Source organism: Emydura macquarii, unplaced genomic scaffold (assembly GCF_026122565.2).
Source record: "Emydura macquarii macquarii isolate MOO-44397 ecotype Brisbane River unplaced genomic scaffold, CSIRO-AGI_Emac_v2 contig_1551, whole genome shotgun sequence".
Lineage (NCBI taxonomy): Eukaryota > Metazoa > Chordata > Testudines > Chelidae > Emydura > Emydura macquarii.
In genome coordinates this window covers 19,040,334-19,060,792 of record NW_027131688.1, presented here as the reverse complement: position 1 = coordinate 19,060,792, position 20,459 = coordinate 19,040,334, and the positions used below count along the sequence as shown (strand labels likewise).

Genomic DNA, 20,459 nt, shown 5'->3' with positions numbered 1-20,459 from the left:
CCCTGGGTTCAAAACATCAGTAGAAATGTCTCAACATAGTATATATTAGCAAATGGTGTTGTATGTATACTTTAAAATGGAGTTCAGTATAGTTCTCGTAGTACATTCATTGGCTTAAATTCTCAAAAACGGCTAGTGATTCTGGGATTGTTTTCATATCTAGTTGCCTAGCTTGAGACACCTGACCTTATAGGGGTCTTATTTTCAGAGTCTGGGTGATCTTTTGCAACTCAGACCCCTTCTTAAATTGTCTCAGGTTGAATTCCCAAAAATTGAGGCACCCATAGTTGTTAGTCACTTTTGAAAACGAAGGCCTTTATCTCTTTAATCAGTGTGAGTTTTCTATGAGCTTTATGATGGTGGTTCCATGGCATGTCCATCATATATATATATTTTACTCTTCAGTCTGACTAGCTACCACAAAAAGACAAAATACTGTAAATTTGTATGTGACTCAATCAGAGCATGCCTCTCGGATTTAAGTATCTTTAACAAATGTGTTTAAAAAAAGTCATACCTTATCCATATTGGGACATGCCATATTTTGCAGTATTCTACTTAGCTATTGGGCTTGTGAATGCTGAAAAGGGTTGTTTAAATGAAGTATCATATTTATTAAATAGCTGTTAGAATCAGCATGGTCATGCTGGGTCTCAGAAGTATCCTAACTCCATATTGACTTCAGGAAACTAATAGTGAGGAAGTGGTAAGTTTGTAACCATATAATTTTCAGGCTTCTAATTTATTATCTTGATGTTCACTTCTTTATTATATTTTTTTATATGAAGTGGGAGATTGTTTTAAAATTAATTACCAAACTTTTTTGGTTGCTAGATTGTTGCTAGGGGCTCTTTCATTTCTACTTGCACTAAAAGAGCTGACATGCTCATTGTTCAGGAAAATAGACATTTAAAAATATGTTATTCCGGTTGCATATTGTTTAATGGCCAAATCTTGTTCCCACTGAAGTCAATGGGACCAGAAATGGTTTCCAAAAAACTAATATAGGTTTGAAATGAGCATATCTTGAAAATAGGATGGAGTTTTGCTGTATAGAACTTAGGTGTAGACACAGGGATGTCATTTGGGGGATCCAAAAAACCCCTGTAATTATCAATATATCTTAAATAGCATAATTTAGAATTCCTCTTCATTTAAATCCAGTGTAACTAGGAAGTGAGAGGAGTCCAAGTAACTGTAAGGATATGGGGTTTTATGAATTTGGGAAAAGTATATATGTGACTTCTTTCCCTCAAAGAATGTGAACAAGATTATTTTTAATAACTAGAGTCCTCAACGATTATATTTGGTGATTCTACAAATAAACATAGGTGCAATATTGTTCTTTTGATGTAGATATCAGTAGTGCTAAGGTCCCAAGTGGTAAATAAAAAGATGTGTATAATACTAAAACTTTTAAATTTTATTTTTTGTTTCTTAGGAGCTAGAAGCCATTAGAGATGCATTAACTCCTTCTTTGGCCTGTGCTGCGGCTAAAACAGGTGACACAGATGCACTAAAAGCCATAGAAGAAATGGTAAAAAAATTAAACTATTTACTAATATTTTATTTAAAGATTAATACAAACTGCATTTGTAAGAGATTGGAAGCAAGCACAATGTCTGTATTATAGACTATGGTAGTAATACTATGATCAAGGTGAGTTAGATCAGTCAGCAAAATTTCAGAATCCGGAAAGATAATGGAGCACATAATTAAGTGATCAGTTTGCAAACACCTAGAAGATAATAAGGTGATAAGTAACAGCATGGATTTATCAAGAACAAATTGTATCAAATCAACCTGATAGCTTTCTTTGACAGAGTAATAAGCCTTGAGGATGGGAAGAAGTGGTAGATGTGGTATATCTTGACTTTAGTAAGGCTTTTGATACTCCTTTGCATGCCCTTCTCCTAAACAAACAAGGGAAATACAATCTAGATGGAGCCACTGTAAGGTGGGAGCATAACTGGTTGGAAAACCATTCCCAGAGAGTAGTCATCAATGGCTTATAGTCAAACTGGAATGACATATCAAGTGTGGTACTGCAGGGATCAGTTCTGAGTCCGGTTCTGTTCAATATCTTCATCGATGATTTAGATAATGGCATAGAGAATACACTTATAAAGTTTGCGTATGATACCAAGCTGGGAGGAGTTGCAAGTGCTTTGGAGGACAGGATTAAAATTCAAAATGATCTGGACAAACTGGAGAAATGGTCTGAAGTAAATAGGATGAAATTCAATAAAGACAAATGCAAAGTACTCCACTTAGGAAGGAACAATCAGTTGCACACATAGAAAATGGGAAATGACTGCAGAAGGGGATCTGGAAGTTATAGTGATCACAAGTTAAATATGAGTCAACAATATAACACTGTTGCAAAAAAAAAAAAAAAAAGCAAATATAATTCTGGGATGTATTAGCAGGAGTGTTGTAAGCAAGACACAAGAGATAATTCTTCTGCTTTACTCCGCACTGATTAGGCCTTAACTGGAGTATTGTGTCCAGTTCTGGGGGCCATATTTCACAAAAGATGTGGACAAATTGGAGAAAGTCCAAAGGAGAGCAACAAAAATTATTAAAGGTCTAGAAAACATGACCTATGAGGAAAAGATTGAAAAAATTGGGTTTGTTTAGTCTGGAGAAGTGAAGACTGAGATGGGACAAAATAACAGTTTTCATGTATATAAAAGTTGTTACAAGGAGGAGGGAGAAAAATTTTCTCTCTAACCTCTGAGGATAGGACAAGAAACAATGGGCTTATATTGCAGCAAAGGCGGTTTAAGTTGGACTTCCTAACTGTCAGGGTAGTTAAGCACTGGAATAAATTGCCTACGGAGGTTGTGGAATCTTGATCATTGGAGATTTTTAAGAGCATGTTAGACAAACACCTGTCAGGGATGGTCTAGATAATACTTAGTCCTGCCATAAGTGCAGGGACTGGAATGGATGTCTTCTTGAGGTCCCTTCTGGTCCTATGATTCTATGACATAAGCATTTATTAATAGGTACTTAAGTTCAGCCTTTTCAAAAAATGTTGTATCTGATGTGACATCTTTCAGACTTGTTCTCAGCCTGTCATTTGTGACCGTATGAACTAAGATAAATATGCAAATGCATTCTACCTTTCCTTAACTTTTCATTTCTGGACTTTTGCTTAGGGTTTTTTAACTGCAACTTTCTTTTCATATCCATAGTACCCACCTTTGTGTAGAGTTTAAACATGGTTTTGTCAAACAAAAATACTGGACTAAAGAAGAATTTAGCTCCCCATATCCCCAGTATCCGACTCTCCCTGCAATATGAATCTTAGGAGCTCCCCAGGATAGCTGGCCTCTCCTGTCTTGCTCTGCCCTGTACATATTTCAAGCTCTACAGGGCTCCCAGGTCCCTCCAGCTAGCACAACCCCACAAGTTCCCAGCTCCTACTACCATTCTTTGTCCTCTCTGATTTTCCAGTTTCATGGCTCACGCTGCCATGCAGAGCTTAGGGCTGATCCTAAAAAAAAAATTAGTTTCCCTATGCAGAGTTAAGAGAACCTCCAATGCAACCCTAATTATGGAGTCGCTGCTGAATAGATCTTTGTTCATGGTAATTTTTAATTGACCATACAGCAAGCAGCTTAACTTATTTTCTTCATACTTTGTAAGAAAAAAAACAACAGATGGATGCCATTATGCAACATGCCCATTGCACAGATAAACACAATTGCTAAATAAAATTGTGCATAGCCAGGATGAGAACCGTGTCTCAGCTTTGTGAAAAGTTTTAAGGGGGTAAGAACAAGCTGTTTTTGAGCTAGAAGGACCAACAAATGTTGACACTAAAAATATTGCTCCAATTTGAAACTTTAAGACCTATATCTCAAACTCTGTAATCAGTTTTCTTCAGCATTTGCAGAAAAATTTAGCCATTAGAATAAACCTGATAATTGGTAGACCAAACCAATTAGTCTAGCTAAAGTTATTGGAGGAGGATTAAAAAATAGGGTTTTACAACGAAAACAGCTTCATCTATAGCTATGTAGCTTCTCCAGAAGGTAGTCTTCAGTGAGGAATATGTATTCCACCATGTTGGGAACATTTTATTGGAAAATAAAGCTTATAATAAGTGGAAAAAGCATATGCTGAGCATGAGTGATAATAATTCTTTCCTTGCTGATTTTAAATATGCAAGCTCTTTCTGATAATTTTAATATATGCATGCATATTTATGTGTGTGTCTGTATGAGCGGTGCACATTCTTAGATTTGAATGCTTATTCTTTCTGACATGTGCTCAGTGTTTCTAGGTGTGGTGTGGCATATGGGTCTGTGCTTTTTTATCCATAGACTTTTCAAAGTATTGGGAGTGGAGAATTCATCAATGAATTTCTTAATGTGGTAGGGTATCTTTAGCGACTTCTGGAGGTTCCAGAGCTGGTGGAGGTGCTAAGGATGGTCTTGGTACACAAAGCTGTTGTTTGTTAGATCTATTGGTCCATGCATCTCAGAGTATACATGTTTACCAGTGACAATTGGACATCCTTATGAATTGACTAACCAATTAGTTTCACATAAGCTTTTGAGAAACTGTTGCATGTTTAATGTTTGGATTCAAACAGTAATGTAGGAATATGTATCATTATGTGACTAAGCCCCTGAACCACCTAGCCTCCATTGTATTACCATTGCCTCTTTCCTTAGCAGTTGGTGTGTTTGTGTTGTAGGGTGGAAACTTGAGCTGTCAAGATTATGATGGTCGAACTCCACTTCATATTGCATCAAGTGAAGGAAACGTGCAAATAGTTGATTATTTACTGAAGCATGGAGCAACTGTTCATGCTAAAGACAGATTTGGCGCGACTCCACTGATGTATGCAGTCAAATTCAGGTATTAAAAAAATACATTTTACATAAATATCTATGAGAGAGCTACCCTTGTTTCATTTCATATTTACATCACTTTCAATAAGAAGGTTTGGTCAGCAACCTGCAGTAGTGAAAAGCAATGATCAATTCTGTGACAGCAAATTCTGTAGTTTTAAAGGATGTGTGTAAATGGTTTGGCTATTTAGGACATTGTAGCTAAAGAAAACAGCCTTGTTGATGCCATACCCCATAGATAAGTAACTTAAATTTATTTTTTTTTCATTCCTGCCCACTACTCCAGGACTCCATTATTTGTGGTGAGATTTATTTATAAAAGAATCTGTCTGTCGAGTGAGGCTTCTTGTTACTTTTGGTTTTGCAGAAGGGATTGTCCAGGAACTAGAGCAATGGGGGAAAGTGAGTGGTTTCTTTGTACCTTCCCTTCCTTCTCAGGAGCAGAAGGGTTTTAAAATAGAACAAGCTACTCCAGGAGGCTGAAGAGTTTTGTACCCTCCCCCCCCTTTCTGTGTCACCGTTTCTCTGATTTCTCTTCCACATACTCTACACACCTATCAGCTGATGCAAGCACAATAAGCATGTGCTGGCTGCCTCCTGCAGTGATTCTTTCTCCTTGTTGCCAGTTACATCAATAATCCTTGAAGATAGTAGCGCTCTGTGGGCCTGTCATTCTGCTGGTCTTTACCCGGTTGTGTAGGTTCATAAGGCCACAATGTATCAGAATGTAAAAAGGTGTCGATTACTATAGCTGAAATTAAAACTTGTAGTTTGGAGATTTAAAACCTTATTGGTCCTCCAACCCTGTTTGAAACTACAGATTGACTCTGACTCTGACTCTCACCTATGTTTTCCCTTTTTTTTCACCCCACTCGTTAGGCCCTTATTGTGTGTTTCCTGTCTGTGCACACCATCTGTCTGTGTTTTTGAGGGACAGTCCCTATTTTTTATTTAACAAAATATTTATCCTTTTTACTCTGTCCCTCCAAAGCACTTTAGGTGCCCCTCAAGTCCAGTGAACTTTAATAAAGTTAAAATGTGTGTCCTGGTCTTTCTCTGCAAATTATCCCTATTTTAGCTTTCAAATGTTGGCAGGTTCATCTGTCTGTGAGGGCTGAATCTGGCTCCCTGTGGAGTCTCTCTGTTTTGTTTCTGTAACAACCAGAGGAATCTCTGCAAAAAGATGTAATGCTTTCCTCATCTGGAGGAGCTGAGAAGCCTGGCTCAGCAATGATCCCAGATTCTGCTAATCCAGGACTCAGAGCTTTGGATGGCTGCACGCTGTGCTACTGTTAGACCATTGAGTGACCCATACATTTTTATAGTTTTCACTGTCATTATCTTAGAACTATGCAAGCCTTTTTGATATAAGAAACATTTATAAAAGCTGTAACCCGCCCCCCTTGCCCAACAACAAGAACAAAACTAAAAGCAAATCAAACAAACTTGCAGTTGAACAGAGGTGGCCCTAGTCCAGTGTGAGAAAACACTGCATCACCATTAGATGTTCCTGCAAATCAGATACCTGCATTTTTTTACCACACCCAACTACTGCCTGAGGAATTTCACATGAATTTGTTGTTTGGATTCCTTTTCATTGCCACTCCTAGATTCGACTCCTACTATGTCTCTTTAGTTCTTTAAACATGTACACCCATTCTGAAATGGGGAGTTGTAAAAGGAAAATGAATCCTAACTATTTTTAGTTTTTGTTTGTTTGTGCCCTTATCAGAACGAGAGGAAAATCTAAGTAAATATGTGATTTTATTGTCTGTAACAATAGCTTCAGGCCTGTAGTGCTAAGATACTAAACTTGAGGTTCAAGTGGCTTGGGACATTAGAAATCCTGCGGAGCTAATTTACCTCTAATGTAGATGGGGGTGTATGGAATTAAAGATATACTAAAAAGATGTCTACTACAAAATATATTTTAATTACATTTGTAAAACAACTGCCTGTTGAAGGTGAAGAGAAACAATATGGATGTTAAAGTTTTGCATTTTATATTAAGCAATAGAAGCGGGAAAATGCCTGCTTTAAAAATTAATCCTAGTAAGTATTCCGTGCTTCATATCATGGTCAGAATTGCAAAATATAAAACTGTGCTTTTTAAAAAAATCTAAGAAATTGTCTTAACATCACAGAACTTTGCACTGATTGATTCCATTTTCCATTTTAATTGAATTGGAATATAATCACTGATTTAATCTGTACAGTGTCTACTCCTCTCAATAGATTTGTTTTAACGTGTGTGTCACTTCTCTCAGTGATCTGGGTTTTTTTAACCAAACATGCAAATAAGAAAAATGACTGGTGATTTTTTTCTTCCTTTATCATTAATATAGATGGTCACGATTTGTGTTTCTGCCAAAACGCCTTCTTAACAGCACACTGTCAACCTGTAGGCAAACAAAATGGCCTGTGTCAACAGTGATCTCTAATCTCTTTAAGCTTTCCTTAACTTTTAAAATTTTAAATTGATACTTTAGTTGCTGTTAAAATGTGGAGTTCTTTTTAAACTATAGTAAACTGCAGCATGTCCATTTTCTATACCATCATGTATTTACTCATCCTCTTTATTACGGTGTGTGTACACATCCTTTTTATTATAGTGCGGCTCACACAATATATCACATGCAGGAGACCCCTGGTAAGGTAGGTCAGTTGTTTGGACCTATCAAAGTTAGCAGCATCCCTTTAACTGCCATTTTCCGAGTGTCTTAATAGATTACTCATTTTCAAAACTGTAAAATAAATACTTATATAAAATAAAACTTTTCTAAGCATGAAACAGATGTCTCAAATCAAAATTTCATATATTTTATGTATTATAACCGTTTCCTTCTACTTTGAGTTTAAGGACTAAAATGGCTGCAAATAAAAGTTGTATACCATGTGAGTTGCAAACTGCTGTGAGAACATCAGAGATTATTGTTGGTAGAGTCACTTCCCACATATACATGTATTGTAATACTTGAAATCTGCAAGGTTATATTTACATTATTTTAGTACCTCCAGGATAGAGGGAGAATTTACGCATCACACTGATTCTTTAAAATCACATTACAGTCTGTCTCTCTGATTTTATACAGTTCTTAAGAGTTTGCAATTCATAGTGATTCAACACTCTGAAAGTTGAATGAAAAAAGTGAGCCAATCCTGTCATAGCCATTCTAGTTGCTAGAGTAGCAAGGATCAAAAAGAAAGAAGCTAATCAAGTTTAAACATACATTACACCTGCACTTTTAAAAATGGCTGGTGGAAAGTACAGCCCAAGGCCCTGAGCCTGCAAACTCTTATGCATGTGCTTAATTTTGTGCACTCACAGTACATAAACTGAAGTATGTTCAAAGTCCTTGCAGTATCAGTGTCTTAGTTACTTTTCTAAGGATAATGAAATAACTCTGATAACTCAAACCCCGTGTGATGAATATTGACTTTTTAATGGTGACCATGATATGTATCATTTTTTAGGGATCCCAAAAGAATGAGGGCCAGATCATTCTCCTTGATTTTAGCTGTAGAGGAGGAGATTGCAGGTGAAGTGAACCCATGCAACTGGCCAAAAATTTGTCAGATGAAGGGAAGTTTGAGTGCAAGTAGCAGAAGCCCATTTGTGGTGGTTGGGGAGCTGCTCGTTGCTGGGAAATACCCACATCAGTTAATTCTGGCCCTGTCAGCACTGATTCTTGCAGATTCCTGATCTGTATCTTCACACCTACACATGGATTGTGCGGAGTGGTTTTGTGGCCCAGACATGACTGGAAATGCAAGGAGAGCATGGTTCCTGAAGGAGTTGTGTTACCAGTGAGAGTAAGGAGCCACAGGGATTAGAGGAAAAGGTCTGGTCTTGCATAGGGGCCCTGAGATTGGAAGGATTTCTATACAGATCTAAGGTCATCTGTGGAGCAGGAGGACTGCACCTCTATCCCCTCTAAAGATCTCCAAATCCCATCTTCTAAATGAGGGGATGCTGCAGTGGAAACAGTGGGCTCAAGACCATGGAGGTTTCCACTTAATTTCAGTTTATTTTTAAAAAAGAAAAAGCCTTGTCCACACACTTTTCTCCTTCCCCCTCTCCCATGCACTCTGTTCAATAGATTTATTTAACGCTGCCAAAAAATGCCACAATGGAGCAATGGTCTTTTTAGGAGTGTTAGAAATGCTAAGTACTGCAAGACAAACCACCATCAAGGAAACCGATACAGACACTGTTTGCATGTAGTCCTGTACAAAATACAAGTTTGTGAGTAAATGTAAAAGCTCTTCTGCTTTTATCTCTTATCAGTCTCATTTTTCAAATGAGTGCTAAAGTGTTTGATATGTCTTGGTTAAATCATGCTGGTATGAGTTGCATTGTGTAAAGAAAAGTAAATACAGCGCTAGTTCCTACTTGCTGCCTCCAGGAGACTCTTACTGACGACCAGCCATGTCTCAAGGGACTCTCCTGATGAAATATTTAAGATAACTAAACCAACTTACGTGTGCAGTTGCAGTAACTGATTATGCTTACTTTGCGACAGTGCAGCAAAGAAAAGAAGATTTCAATTTCACTATGAGCAAAAAACTGTTAGCGGGATTTAAATGCTAAAATTCCATTGAGCAATTTAATGAATTTAACTTTTAAAAACTTGTCATATTGTTGTTATGGGAATAGCTCATCAGGAAATGCAGATCTTATATCAAATTTAAAATTTTATATTTTAATTGGGCTTCATCGCGATAAGCTTTAAAGTAATTTCTCTTTGTTGGGATGAAGATTGCAGAACATAAGCTGTTTGACCTACAGTCCAGTTCCAAAATAGGAAGGTATTGTAATCTTCAAGAAGAATAAGAAATGTAAATTAAACTGAACATACCTTTTAACTTATTTTTTATTTTGCTGAGGAATTAATTGAGTGACTGGTTTGTTCCTAAGGTTTTGAATTCAGCCATAGATTGTTGATTTGCTTAATGAGCCTCCCTGTACTTTTCACTTTACAGTGTTCCCATAGCCCCTCCTTCTCCAAACCAAGTAACCATAGATGTAATTATACTTGAAATAGACATTCTGGAGCAGGTCTTGGTAACAGGTACTTTTATGTTTTTGGTGTGGGTTAAATTCTGCCTTTGGTTTGGGAATTAGGCAGCGTAATGAATTAAATCTTTTAATCTCTTAAAACCGGGGTCCAAATCCCACAGAGCATTAGGTCAAGTTCTCCAACTATCATATCTTGGTTGATCTTTTTCCTACAGCTTGATATAGTGCCTCTTTATAATTACCCTTTTGTATATGTAATTGTTAAAAATAAAGCTTATTCTTTTTATCAATTTTTTCATAAAGGCATGAAGAAGTGATTAAGTTACTACGTAAAAGTGGAGCTCACCTTTCCAGCCAAGAGCTAAAGAACATTGGAACAGAACTTTGCAGGTAAAGATGACTTAAGTTTAGCTATGACATTGTAGCATGATCCAAATGTGTCAGGAGCACAGTGGCTGGCTCTCAGCCTGGTTGCTAGGCAACCCCGCAAGCTCAACTGGGCTTTGATGAACTTCTCCAAAACGTTCATGTCCCTGATTGGGCAGGGGAGCCAGCAGCCTGCTACTTGATCCTTGCAGCAGCAGTAGTACAATAGCTGCTCAACTCTACCATGCTCACAGCTGTATCTGCTCTGCTTCAGCTTCTACTTCCTGCTCCAACCCTTGCTCCTGTTCTCTTCAGGCTAGTCCTTGCCTCTCTGCCTTGATTCTGATTCAGATTCCAACCTGTGGCTTGGCTTCTTGACTATGACTTGGGCTTACCCTTCAGCTTGGTGTTCCCAGTCCTGAATCTGGTTCTGACCTTTTGGCCTGGCTCCTCAAACCTGACTCCAGCTTCACTCTCGGATTGGTACCTGACTCCTGGATCTAAGCTTGCCATTACTCTGAACTGCCACCACAACCACCAGGCAAGGTCCCTGCTTCACCCACTAGGTAGGCCGCCCATGCACTGGCAGCTTACACTAAGTCAGCTGTGTTAAGATGCAGTAGTTACAGTTACATTATTATCCTGTTATTTCTATTTTCAAGGGTAAATGACTGAGTCACTGATATGCCCGGGACACACTCTGAAATGGGAAACACACAGGGGTTTATTAATCAAAGCAAACCAATTTGATTGGGTATAAATTACCAAAGTGATACACTTGTCTAAAACACTAGTGTGAAGTAGGGACCTTTAAGTACGCACCCACCGCTTCCATGTGAGGGAGTTACAGCACAGCACTTTGGTGGGCGCTGCAGTTCAAACCCCTATATTCTGAACTCCAAGGCAATGTAGCCATGTCCTAAGTGAGGAATTCTTGGGTTCTAATCTTGATTCTGACACTAATTACTGTGGCTTTGGGTATCTTTATCTCAGTGCCACTGTTACTCTATTTGTAAACCAGTGATTGTTCATAGTGACCCGTTTCACTTGAGTAATGTGACAGTTGTTTCTCAAATGCTTTCAAGACGGAAACCGCTATATAAATAATTATTATGTATGCCAGAGACATTTGGGAACCTGGCATATACTAGAGTATTTTTGTGCTAGATTTAATAACTAAAGAGGAAATAAAGGGATAAAATTAACTATTAACTGTGCGACACACCTGAAGTGGTACAGCAGAACTCCACAAGTGAAATTGAGAGCATTATGGAAAATGTGTAAATGGATTTGAAGCATGTCTGTCCCTCTTCCTGATGCATTTTTATACATTATTTCTTATTACTATTAGGTTGTAGGGAGCTTGTGTTTTTAGTGTCTAGATCTTAAGATTAGAACAACAGGGACAATTTATACTGTAACAATGGAGTAGTTTTATTAAAAAAGAATAATGGAGGAATAGTTTCAACCTTAACTATAGAGCGAAAATAGCATCTGTCTCCAGAAAACAAGAAATTCCAATAAATATGGATTCAGTCTTGCAAATTGGTGGGAACTCTGGCCCCAGTTCACCATAGCACTTAAATACATGCTTATCATTAAGCAGATACATAGTTCCATTGAAGTCAACACTTTCCATAGCCTGCTCTTCCATGCTAATTTTTCATTAATAAAAAACTGCAATATTTCATCAACTTAAGATCATACAGCTTATTTTCAGATGTGCTGGTGACTTGATCATGTGCAGTTCCATCTGAAAATGGTGTCAATCGTTTCTACAGTTCTTAAAGTAATAGACTTTCCCTTCTTTCTTCCTTATTCCCCCAACAACAAACTAAATACAAGTCTCCTCACTCAGATAGAATCCTGAGAAAAGATGTATCCTGTCCTCAAGGGCTACAACTTCAGACTCTGCTACCCCCATAGTGGATATGGATTCCACAGTTGAGGGCCCTCTACTCATAACCCCTGGCTACCAGCTCTTGGACATCTAAATATAGGGATGTTTATGTGGAGTGCCTCAACTTCTATGACAATACACAGGAGAGAGAGACTGTCTCAGATAGCCTGTACCCAAACCATATAGAGCTATACTACATATTTCCCAGAGCATTGCAAGTGATGAAAACAATAGAAAGACTTTCCAAATTAAGAGTTTGCTCATTCTAATCCACCTGTCAAAAGTATTAGAGGAGTGGCTCAGAAAATCACATTCTTTCACCAATAAATTTGACCCCATACATAGCCCCTTCTGCCTGCAGAACCTGCTTGACTGGTTAGCCTGATAGCAGTACTACAAAAATGAGAGCATGTGGCTTTAAACAAAGAGTGAATGTGATGCCATTTGCTGTAATACATTCAGGAAATATTGTATACACTGGATCTGTATTGTGTGATCTCTTGTATTTTGAATGTAGTGATAATGTACCCCTGAGGCTTTGAGGCATTTTAAATTGGTTTTTAATGGTATTAGACTAACATAGGAGAAAAAAGATCAATTTGTTTTAAAGATACTTCCTGTGTGCAGTGGATGGAATATACATATAGATGAGGAATATACATATAGAGAGGCAGGAAGAGTGGTCTTTGTGCATGGAACGATTGCAGGGATTTGCTTGTCTTGAGACTTTCCACCACCCAAAATGAACATAGCATGAACCAGTTCTTTCAAAATCACCCCACAGACTAGAATAAAAGCTGCACAACTATGGGGAACCCGGGACATCAGTGTAAATCCTGTGTTTTGTACTCCTTGATCTTTGATATGAAAGGAGCTATCAAAAGAGGTACTTGCTGCTTAGAGATTACCTCACAAACTTTTCAAATGTATAGTTAAGTTTGCTAATGTAAATAACACCTATATACAAAATTCAAACCAAACGTTTCAGTAAAAAAAGATCTAGGAGATATACTTCTGAAATCTTTCAACATATTTATCAGTAATATATGTATATATTTGACTATGTGGGGCACATAATTAGTGTTTATGATGAAAGAGTTTAAAGGTATCTTGTGACTCATAAGGAGTTTTGGAAACTGAGGGGGAGATTTCTCAGGTTGATATTGTTGCTAACCAAATATATAAACTGCAAGGACTTTACTGATTTACCTTTATACAAACTATAACACATGGCATGTTTATGGAAATTATCTTAAATGGTTATTTCCATTCTCTTTAAGGTTTTTTAATTGGAGTGTTCTTGTCATGTAAAAATGTTAGTTCCTGTAGCAAACTTAACTGTAAATTATCACAGCCTTTTTGGAGACTGGATTTCCTTTTTTAAAAATAAAAATACAAGAAGCTCTGAAAATTTGAAACTGGGCTGGTGTTAAAACATGTTCCGCATCAGACACACTCCCATTTTTCTACAGAGCTAGGCCCTTCCTTCCTGGGCCCTTTTGCGTGTGTGCAGGAAGAAAGCTCCTGTCTTGCAAACCTCAGGATCACCTCAAGAGCTTCTTGGTGTATATTTACAGTGTATCTGAGAGCAAGCCTCCCAGCCCAAGTCCACAGATTTGAGCTAGTGGGACTCATGCTAGCATGCTAAAAATAGCTCCGTAGATGGTATTTTGATGTTGCGACTTGAATTGGAGCTCAGGCTCTCAAGCCTGGAGTGGGGGTAGAGTGGGGAGCCTGAGACTGAATGTCAAAGCACCATCCACTCACCTAGCGTAATCCCCACTAGCACAAGTCTGTGGACCTGGCCAGAAGTCTCTCTCCCAGATGCAGTGTAGACATGCCCTAGAGAGACATGCAGGAAGGTAGCTCTTCTGTTGTAAACTAGAGGAGATCTGTAGCAGCAGGGCTTTTCTCCTGTGTTCCTCCCCTGGCATGCCAGTGGCTCTCCTGTGCTGCCAACTTGTTAAGTGCACAGAAGGCTTATGGATATGGGAGGAGAAGTAGCCCTGCTATTGCAAACTTCAGAAGATATATAGCAGTGGAGTTCCTGTTATGTAGACCTAAAGAGATTTCCTTTTTTATACACCTCTGGAATTGGATTAAATGTATTTAGAATCAGCATAATGTCTGAGATGCAAGATGGCAAAGCCATTTGCATTCTTCAAGCATATCAAATTGATTGACTCCTCTCAATTAATAAATCTCTTCTAGGCCTTTACCAAAACCATTCCTCTGAGGCAGTAAACCTCAGAGGATGCCCCTAATTAGCTTTGTTTTCCTGGAGGAAAAACTTAAATTGGCAGTGAATTAATCAACAGGATAGAATAAAATTCAACTATAGTGACAGCAATGAAAACAAATAATAAACATTTATCTCACTGGTTTTGCTCTTGCATAGGATGCAGTGGTACTAAATTATCTTTGTTCATTACTCATTTGAGCAACATGATAACCCGCCATTCTTAGCTTTTGTTATTAAAGATGCATCATCTGTGATGATGTCAGCAAATTTGGACAAATTCAGACACAGAGATTCCATGTGCGCCAGTCTTGAAGGTCAGCACCTTTTATTTGGCCTTGAATTAAAGCCAAAGCCACAAATTTCTTCTTTAATTCAGATTCTGTCATCCCTCAAATTTAAAATGAGCATCTGAATTGTGGATGTGTAGTCTGTAGAGTTTCGGTCACCAAATTAAAACAAAGGAATTTCTTTGCTACATCCTAAAGTAGAATGCAGGTAATCAGCTAAATCTGTTTATTTTTGGCTGGATAGTTATTCAGCCCTACTTTAAATTTCCAAACTTCTGAGGATGCAATCTTTTTAAACTTGCAATAACTATTCGTTGTTAGAAGAAATCCCAATCAGTGAAGAATATTATTTTTGTTTGTCTGTTACTGACTTCAAAGCAACTTCATAATTTCAACCTCTGTGGCAATTTTAACTCACATTGCCCTTTCTGAACAAGAGCGTTTGGGCAGCGAGCATGCAGTAAGTGAAGCAATTTTGTTTGTGGTGCTTACTGCAGTACTGACTGAATTTCCTAAGTTTATTTGGTAATGCAGTGTTTTTTAATGTGCTATTCTTTGGGCACAATGATTTTTTGCTTTGCATGATGAATGATAGACCCCTTTTCGGCAGCCCAGCACTTCCTTGTCCCAGACTTTGAGAAGCTCTTTATTCCCATCGTTTAGCTTGTTTTTTATCGCCAGAGAATCTCACTATGTCTGTAGCAAAAGGTGAATCTGCTGAAACAAATTAGCTTTCACTTCTTGAATAGCCATCGCTTATCTACTTATTTCCCTACTTTTCTATAACTCCAGCTGCTGTCTCATGCAGAAGTAATAGAAATTATAAGGGCTCTTCTCTTTTAACTCAATATTAAACTCCCTCCCTTTTGGTCAGTTGTCAGTGGGACAACAACAACACTATTTTCAAGAACACTGTTTTCCATTAACGTTTCCTCAATATTTCTTCTCTTACCTATGCAAGCCTGCTCCCACTATTACATTTCTCATATAAAACAAAGGCCCTAACTCCTCTCCCTCTGCCCTGCCCCATATCCCTTCACTCCATCTCAACAGCCAAAGGCACAGATTTTGTCTTCTTCCCACCCTCTCAGGTGGCTGGATGCAAGGAAAGACCTTGCTCCAGTTTTCCTCTCACTCACCCTCAGGCTGCTGCAGTTAGAGGCTTCCACTCCCCTTTAAAGATTTTTTAAGTACCTGAAAATATTTATCAGCAATTGAGAAGTGGCTTCAGACTAGCAGCGAGTAACAAATTTTGCAGACTTGACTGCAGTGACTCTTCCATGAGCTATACAGTCCTGGCTGCCTGCTGCTGACAACATCTCACATATCTTCACATGTGCTCTGGTGCACTGCCCCTACTCCCATGCCTCAAGTCTCCTGAGCCAGTCAACCACACTGCTTACCCATGGCCTACTGTTATCAATACTCTGTTCCTTCAGAAAGAGAGCGACATTCAGGGCAGCAGGTTGTACACCACAGACTAAAGAAGCCTTTTCCATCCCTCACTTCAGTGAGATCCAACCTCACTGGATAATTACCTGGCGATTTCTGTTCAAACATGCAGCAAGCAGTCAATATTAACATTTACAGCTCGAGAGCTAACATCCTCTTGAGATGGCTGGGGATAGCCCCAGTGCTTAAAGTGCACCAGGTCGCAGACGCAGGAAACAACCTTACTGAGAAATCAGCGGAGTCACTGAGAGAGTACACATTTTTAGTACTGCCTGGTGGGGGGAGGGGGGACACGGGCAGGCAGGCAGCCCCTCTGATTTGCTACTTTCCCCAGGGCTGCTGCAGGAGGCTGGCACAGCTCTCCATCCCCAAGCAACCTGCACCATTCTTACAGAGAGGAGGAGGGAGCAGAAAGAGCTGCTCAGGATAGCTCCACTCTCCTGCCCTCCTGTGAGCAGCAGGACAGCTCCTCTGCTCCTTCTGTCCCTGCATCTTGAGAAAGCAGAGAGGGATCCCAGTGCAGCCTCCCCCGCCAGGCCTTGGAGGTGGGGTGAAAAATCCCTAGAGCTGGAAGACGAGCAGAAGTGAGGCTGGAAGGGACAGAACTGATATGGGGATTGAGGGATGGGATTGATTTGGGGGCAGAAATAGTTGCTGGGGAGACAGGCAGATTGCAAAGTGATAATAAGATCAACCCATTTTTTCAGACCACATACTGCTCAGCTATTGTTTCTTTCAGCCTGTCTGCAGAAGGCATCGCACTGGGGCACATCTGGGTGTTTTTCACACCACAAGGGCTAGAAACGATTTTTGAAATGAAAGATTAAGTTCTGCAGATACTAGTGGGGCTGCCAGCAGGCATGCAAGAAACTGCCTGGTGTTGTCACACCATAGTTTTAAAATTCACGTGTATCTTGTTATGTTTGGATACTTGGAAGTTACTTGCACTCAGAGAGAAACCAGCAGGCAGGAACACAGGGTGATATAAACACACACAGACTGAGTTCATTCTCCTACTCTAAGACTAGACAGAACTGGCTGAGCTATCCCATAATATTCTAGCTCTGTTAGCTACGGTAAGCTAGGCAGGACACAAAATACACAACATATCTTAATTCACTGTAAAATATTTGTCATAGTGGGCATAGACCACCCTTAGCAGAGTTTTCTTCTGACTGTATGTAAAATGGCTGTTTGTTGGCACTGAGTTTTATAAATTGCCTTTAATTTAAGATCCAAATCCTGTAGCACCATTAAAATTATCCAAATGGCACCAGAGAAACATAATGCTATCATAACCTTTGATAATGAATATTATCATTCATGCTAGAGGCAATATTGTATCAGATATGTTTATACGATCTTTTGGAGTTTGTGTTTTTAAATGCAATGTTTTGGTAGCATGGCTATTGTCACTCTCTGCATAGTAAAACTATTACTGAAAATATGAAACTCTACAACTCAAATGTGGGCTAGCCCTCCACCGCCCCTTAAACTGCGTTTCATAGGATAAATATTGTGTTGTGAAATATGAAACTGCATATCTTTTTTTCCCCTTTGGTCATAGTCACACCCACTGGGTGAAACTAGCCTGTTGTAAGTTGCTTATAGTACAGCCCTATTAATTTGAGGAACTGATTCATCAAGCAGTGTTGCTTGCTCAGCTGTTCAAAGCTTTTGTAAACTTCTCCCTCCCTTATCCTGTCCTGGCGGTCATGCTAAGCCTGTTGTTGGTTTAATGTTCACATTAGTTTCTCTGATAGTTAACAGAAAACAGTATTACAGTGAAATACCCTTACAGCTTTAGAACAAACTAAATTGTTCTTAATTGTTCTTTTTCCAGCCTTGCTGCTAAGGACGATGTGTATGGGTTGTATGTCTGGTATTTAACCGGTGCAAACATGGAACAAACTGGTTATGATGGCAGAACTCCCTTACAAATAGTAAGTGTGACTATTGCTATAATTCATGTGGAGCTCTGCTAAGCATGTGTGTTATGGCATATCTGTTCTGACACGTCAGCTGGTATTAGGTTGGACAAATTAAATGCCACTTTGGTTCCTACAATTTTGATTAAAAAAAGTCTTTGCTTCAAATTTATGACAAGTCCAGAACTCTTGTCAAGGAATACATCATTTAAAGCCATCGTTCTCCCAACTCCCCCCAAGTAATTAAACATTTAAGTCAGTCTTTAAGTAGTTTGTGGTACTTTTTCGTTTTCCCACAAGTAAGTGTCTGTGTGTGTGTGTGTACTCACTCTTTAAATTTCTCTTTACAGGCAGAGATTAGAGGGCATGTGGCTCTCCTAGACTTCTTTAAGAAAAAATATAAAGAAGGTAATGGTTATTTTAAAAGTTCTTGTTTGCTGAAATGTCCTGGGTTCTCTTTTTGTTGTTGTTGTTGTAGGATGGTTTTGTAGTTAAGGCCCTGGACTGGGCTTGGAGAATTCTGAGTCCAGTTCCTGGCTCTGCCACAAACTTCCTATGGGACCCTGAGCAAGTAATTGCGCCTCAGTTCTCTATTTGTAAACCATGGATATAATCTAAATAGACTGCCTTGTCTATTTAGATTAGAAACTCTTTGGAGCAAGGACTGTGTCTTATACAGGATTTGTACAGCACCTAGTGCTATAGGGTCCTGAATTTATTCTAAGTGTTACTGCAAAAGAGAGAGCATTTACAATGTAAAGAATGCATTAGTGAGTTTCTTCTCCACAGGTGTGACAACCATTGGCACATCGATTTAAATTTACTCAAGTAAACCCCAATCAGGAACACTTCTAGTCAGAATCAAAACAGGCAGGCAAACTACAACCATTCAAATACTTCATATTTACATTTCTCATTCAAAAGGAAAATGTAATGCTTTTGTAATTCATGAAAATAGGTTACGCTTGTAGCAACCAAGAAAATACATTGTGTGAATTAAACATTCCCCAAAACAAATATCTTGATACTTAAAGCGACAAGTTGCTTTCATGTAACTGTATGGATCTCTTTTCATTTGATGTGACTTAGAAAGGAGTCTTTGGGCAGAGGAAGAGTTTAATTAGGTAAATAACCTAATAACAACACTAGAGAAAACAACAGCTTTGGGAAACATGTACCATGCCTTTACCAGACACGTAAAGAGCAGAGTGACACTTCAGCTCTTGTTGCAAATGTCTTTTGTGGTATGTCTACACTGCAATTAAAAACCCGTGGCGGGCCCATGCCTGTCGACTCGAGCTTGCATAGCTTAGGCTGTGGGGCTGATTCATTGCAGTGTAGACTTACAGACGTTTCCATGTCAAGATTAAAAGTCAAAATGGACTAATTTGCCACATAAGCAACTTGGGATCACTTCATATCATCCCACTCCTTTTTCATCTCCTCTCTGGCATGTTGTGATGGCTTATTCATCTGTCTTGTTTATATTAGATTGTACATTCCTCTGAGCAGGGGCCTTGCCTTGTATGCACACCAATGGCATAATTTAAATGATAACATGCACTCTGGCTCACTGGCTTGAGGACAGACCATGTTATAGTTAGGCAGATCTTCAGCTAGACTGAATACACCAATGACAATTTAACCAGCAGAGCATTTGCCCAATGCTATCCTAACCCAGGATTTTGTTGCTAATAAAGTAATTTAGACAATCTTAGCTTAAAAAAAAAAGAGACCTGACTAAGCACACATTAGGAATTATTGACTATTGGCCATAGAAGACTGAGTTTAAAAGGCCTCACAGATTCACCCTGCCATTGTAGATTCTGAAACAGGACAATAGGAGAGATCAGGAATTCCAGAGAATATGTCTGAATTCTAAATTATTTGCACTGAATGACAATAACAGTTTTGACATATATCTTCTGCAGCCAACAATCAAATAAAACTTGGAGAACAGTTAACCAAATCCTAAGTGATGCATGGATGTTTGGAGATTTACCACTCAGTATGCTACTATAACTGGAAGCATATTAAGCACTTAAATTTTTTTTCTCAAAATTCTACTCTGATACAATCCTCTCCAGTTGGAGATTAGATATCTCTTTTCCAGTATACTGGAAAATCTAAGATATCAGGGAGGTAAAAAAAATCCCCAAACCCTAAGAATCGTTAAACACAGTTGGATTCTCCACTTCTATGCACCTTGTGTAGTCATTTGCACCTGTATAAAGTGGATGTAAAATGCTCCCACTGGTGTATGTGAGTGGGGAATTCTATTCCCACTACACACTGATATAAATGACTACACAAGGGTAGATCAGAGGAGAATCAGGCCTTTTGTGCTTTTTTTAAATTAAAAAAGGGGAGATTGGGGTAAGGAAGTTGGGGATTAC

The 20,459-nt window shown here is 38.7% G+C and overlaps 1 protein-coding gene across 1 annotated transcript in view; it reads left to right on the top strand.

Moving 5' to 3' along the window:
• The window catches only part of ASPG (asparaginase), a 68,890-nt gene that overhangs the window by 47,454 nt on the left and 977 nt on the right, over positions 1 to 20,459 (top strand). The window contains exons 11-15 of the mRNA XM_067555153.1: positions 1,442 to 1,537; positions 4,712 to 4,875; positions 10,192 to 10,278; positions 17,979 to 18,078; positions 18,414 to 18,471. Of these exons, the coding sequence (XP_067411254.1) occupies positions 1,442 to 1,537; positions 4,712 to 4,875; positions 10,192 to 10,278; positions 17,979 to 18,078; positions 18,414 to 18,471 (505 nt within the window). The remainder of the gene's footprint in view (positions 1 to 1,441; positions 1,538 to 4,711; positions 4,876 to 10,191; positions 10,279 to 17,978; positions 18,079 to 18,413; positions 18,472 to 20,459) is intronic.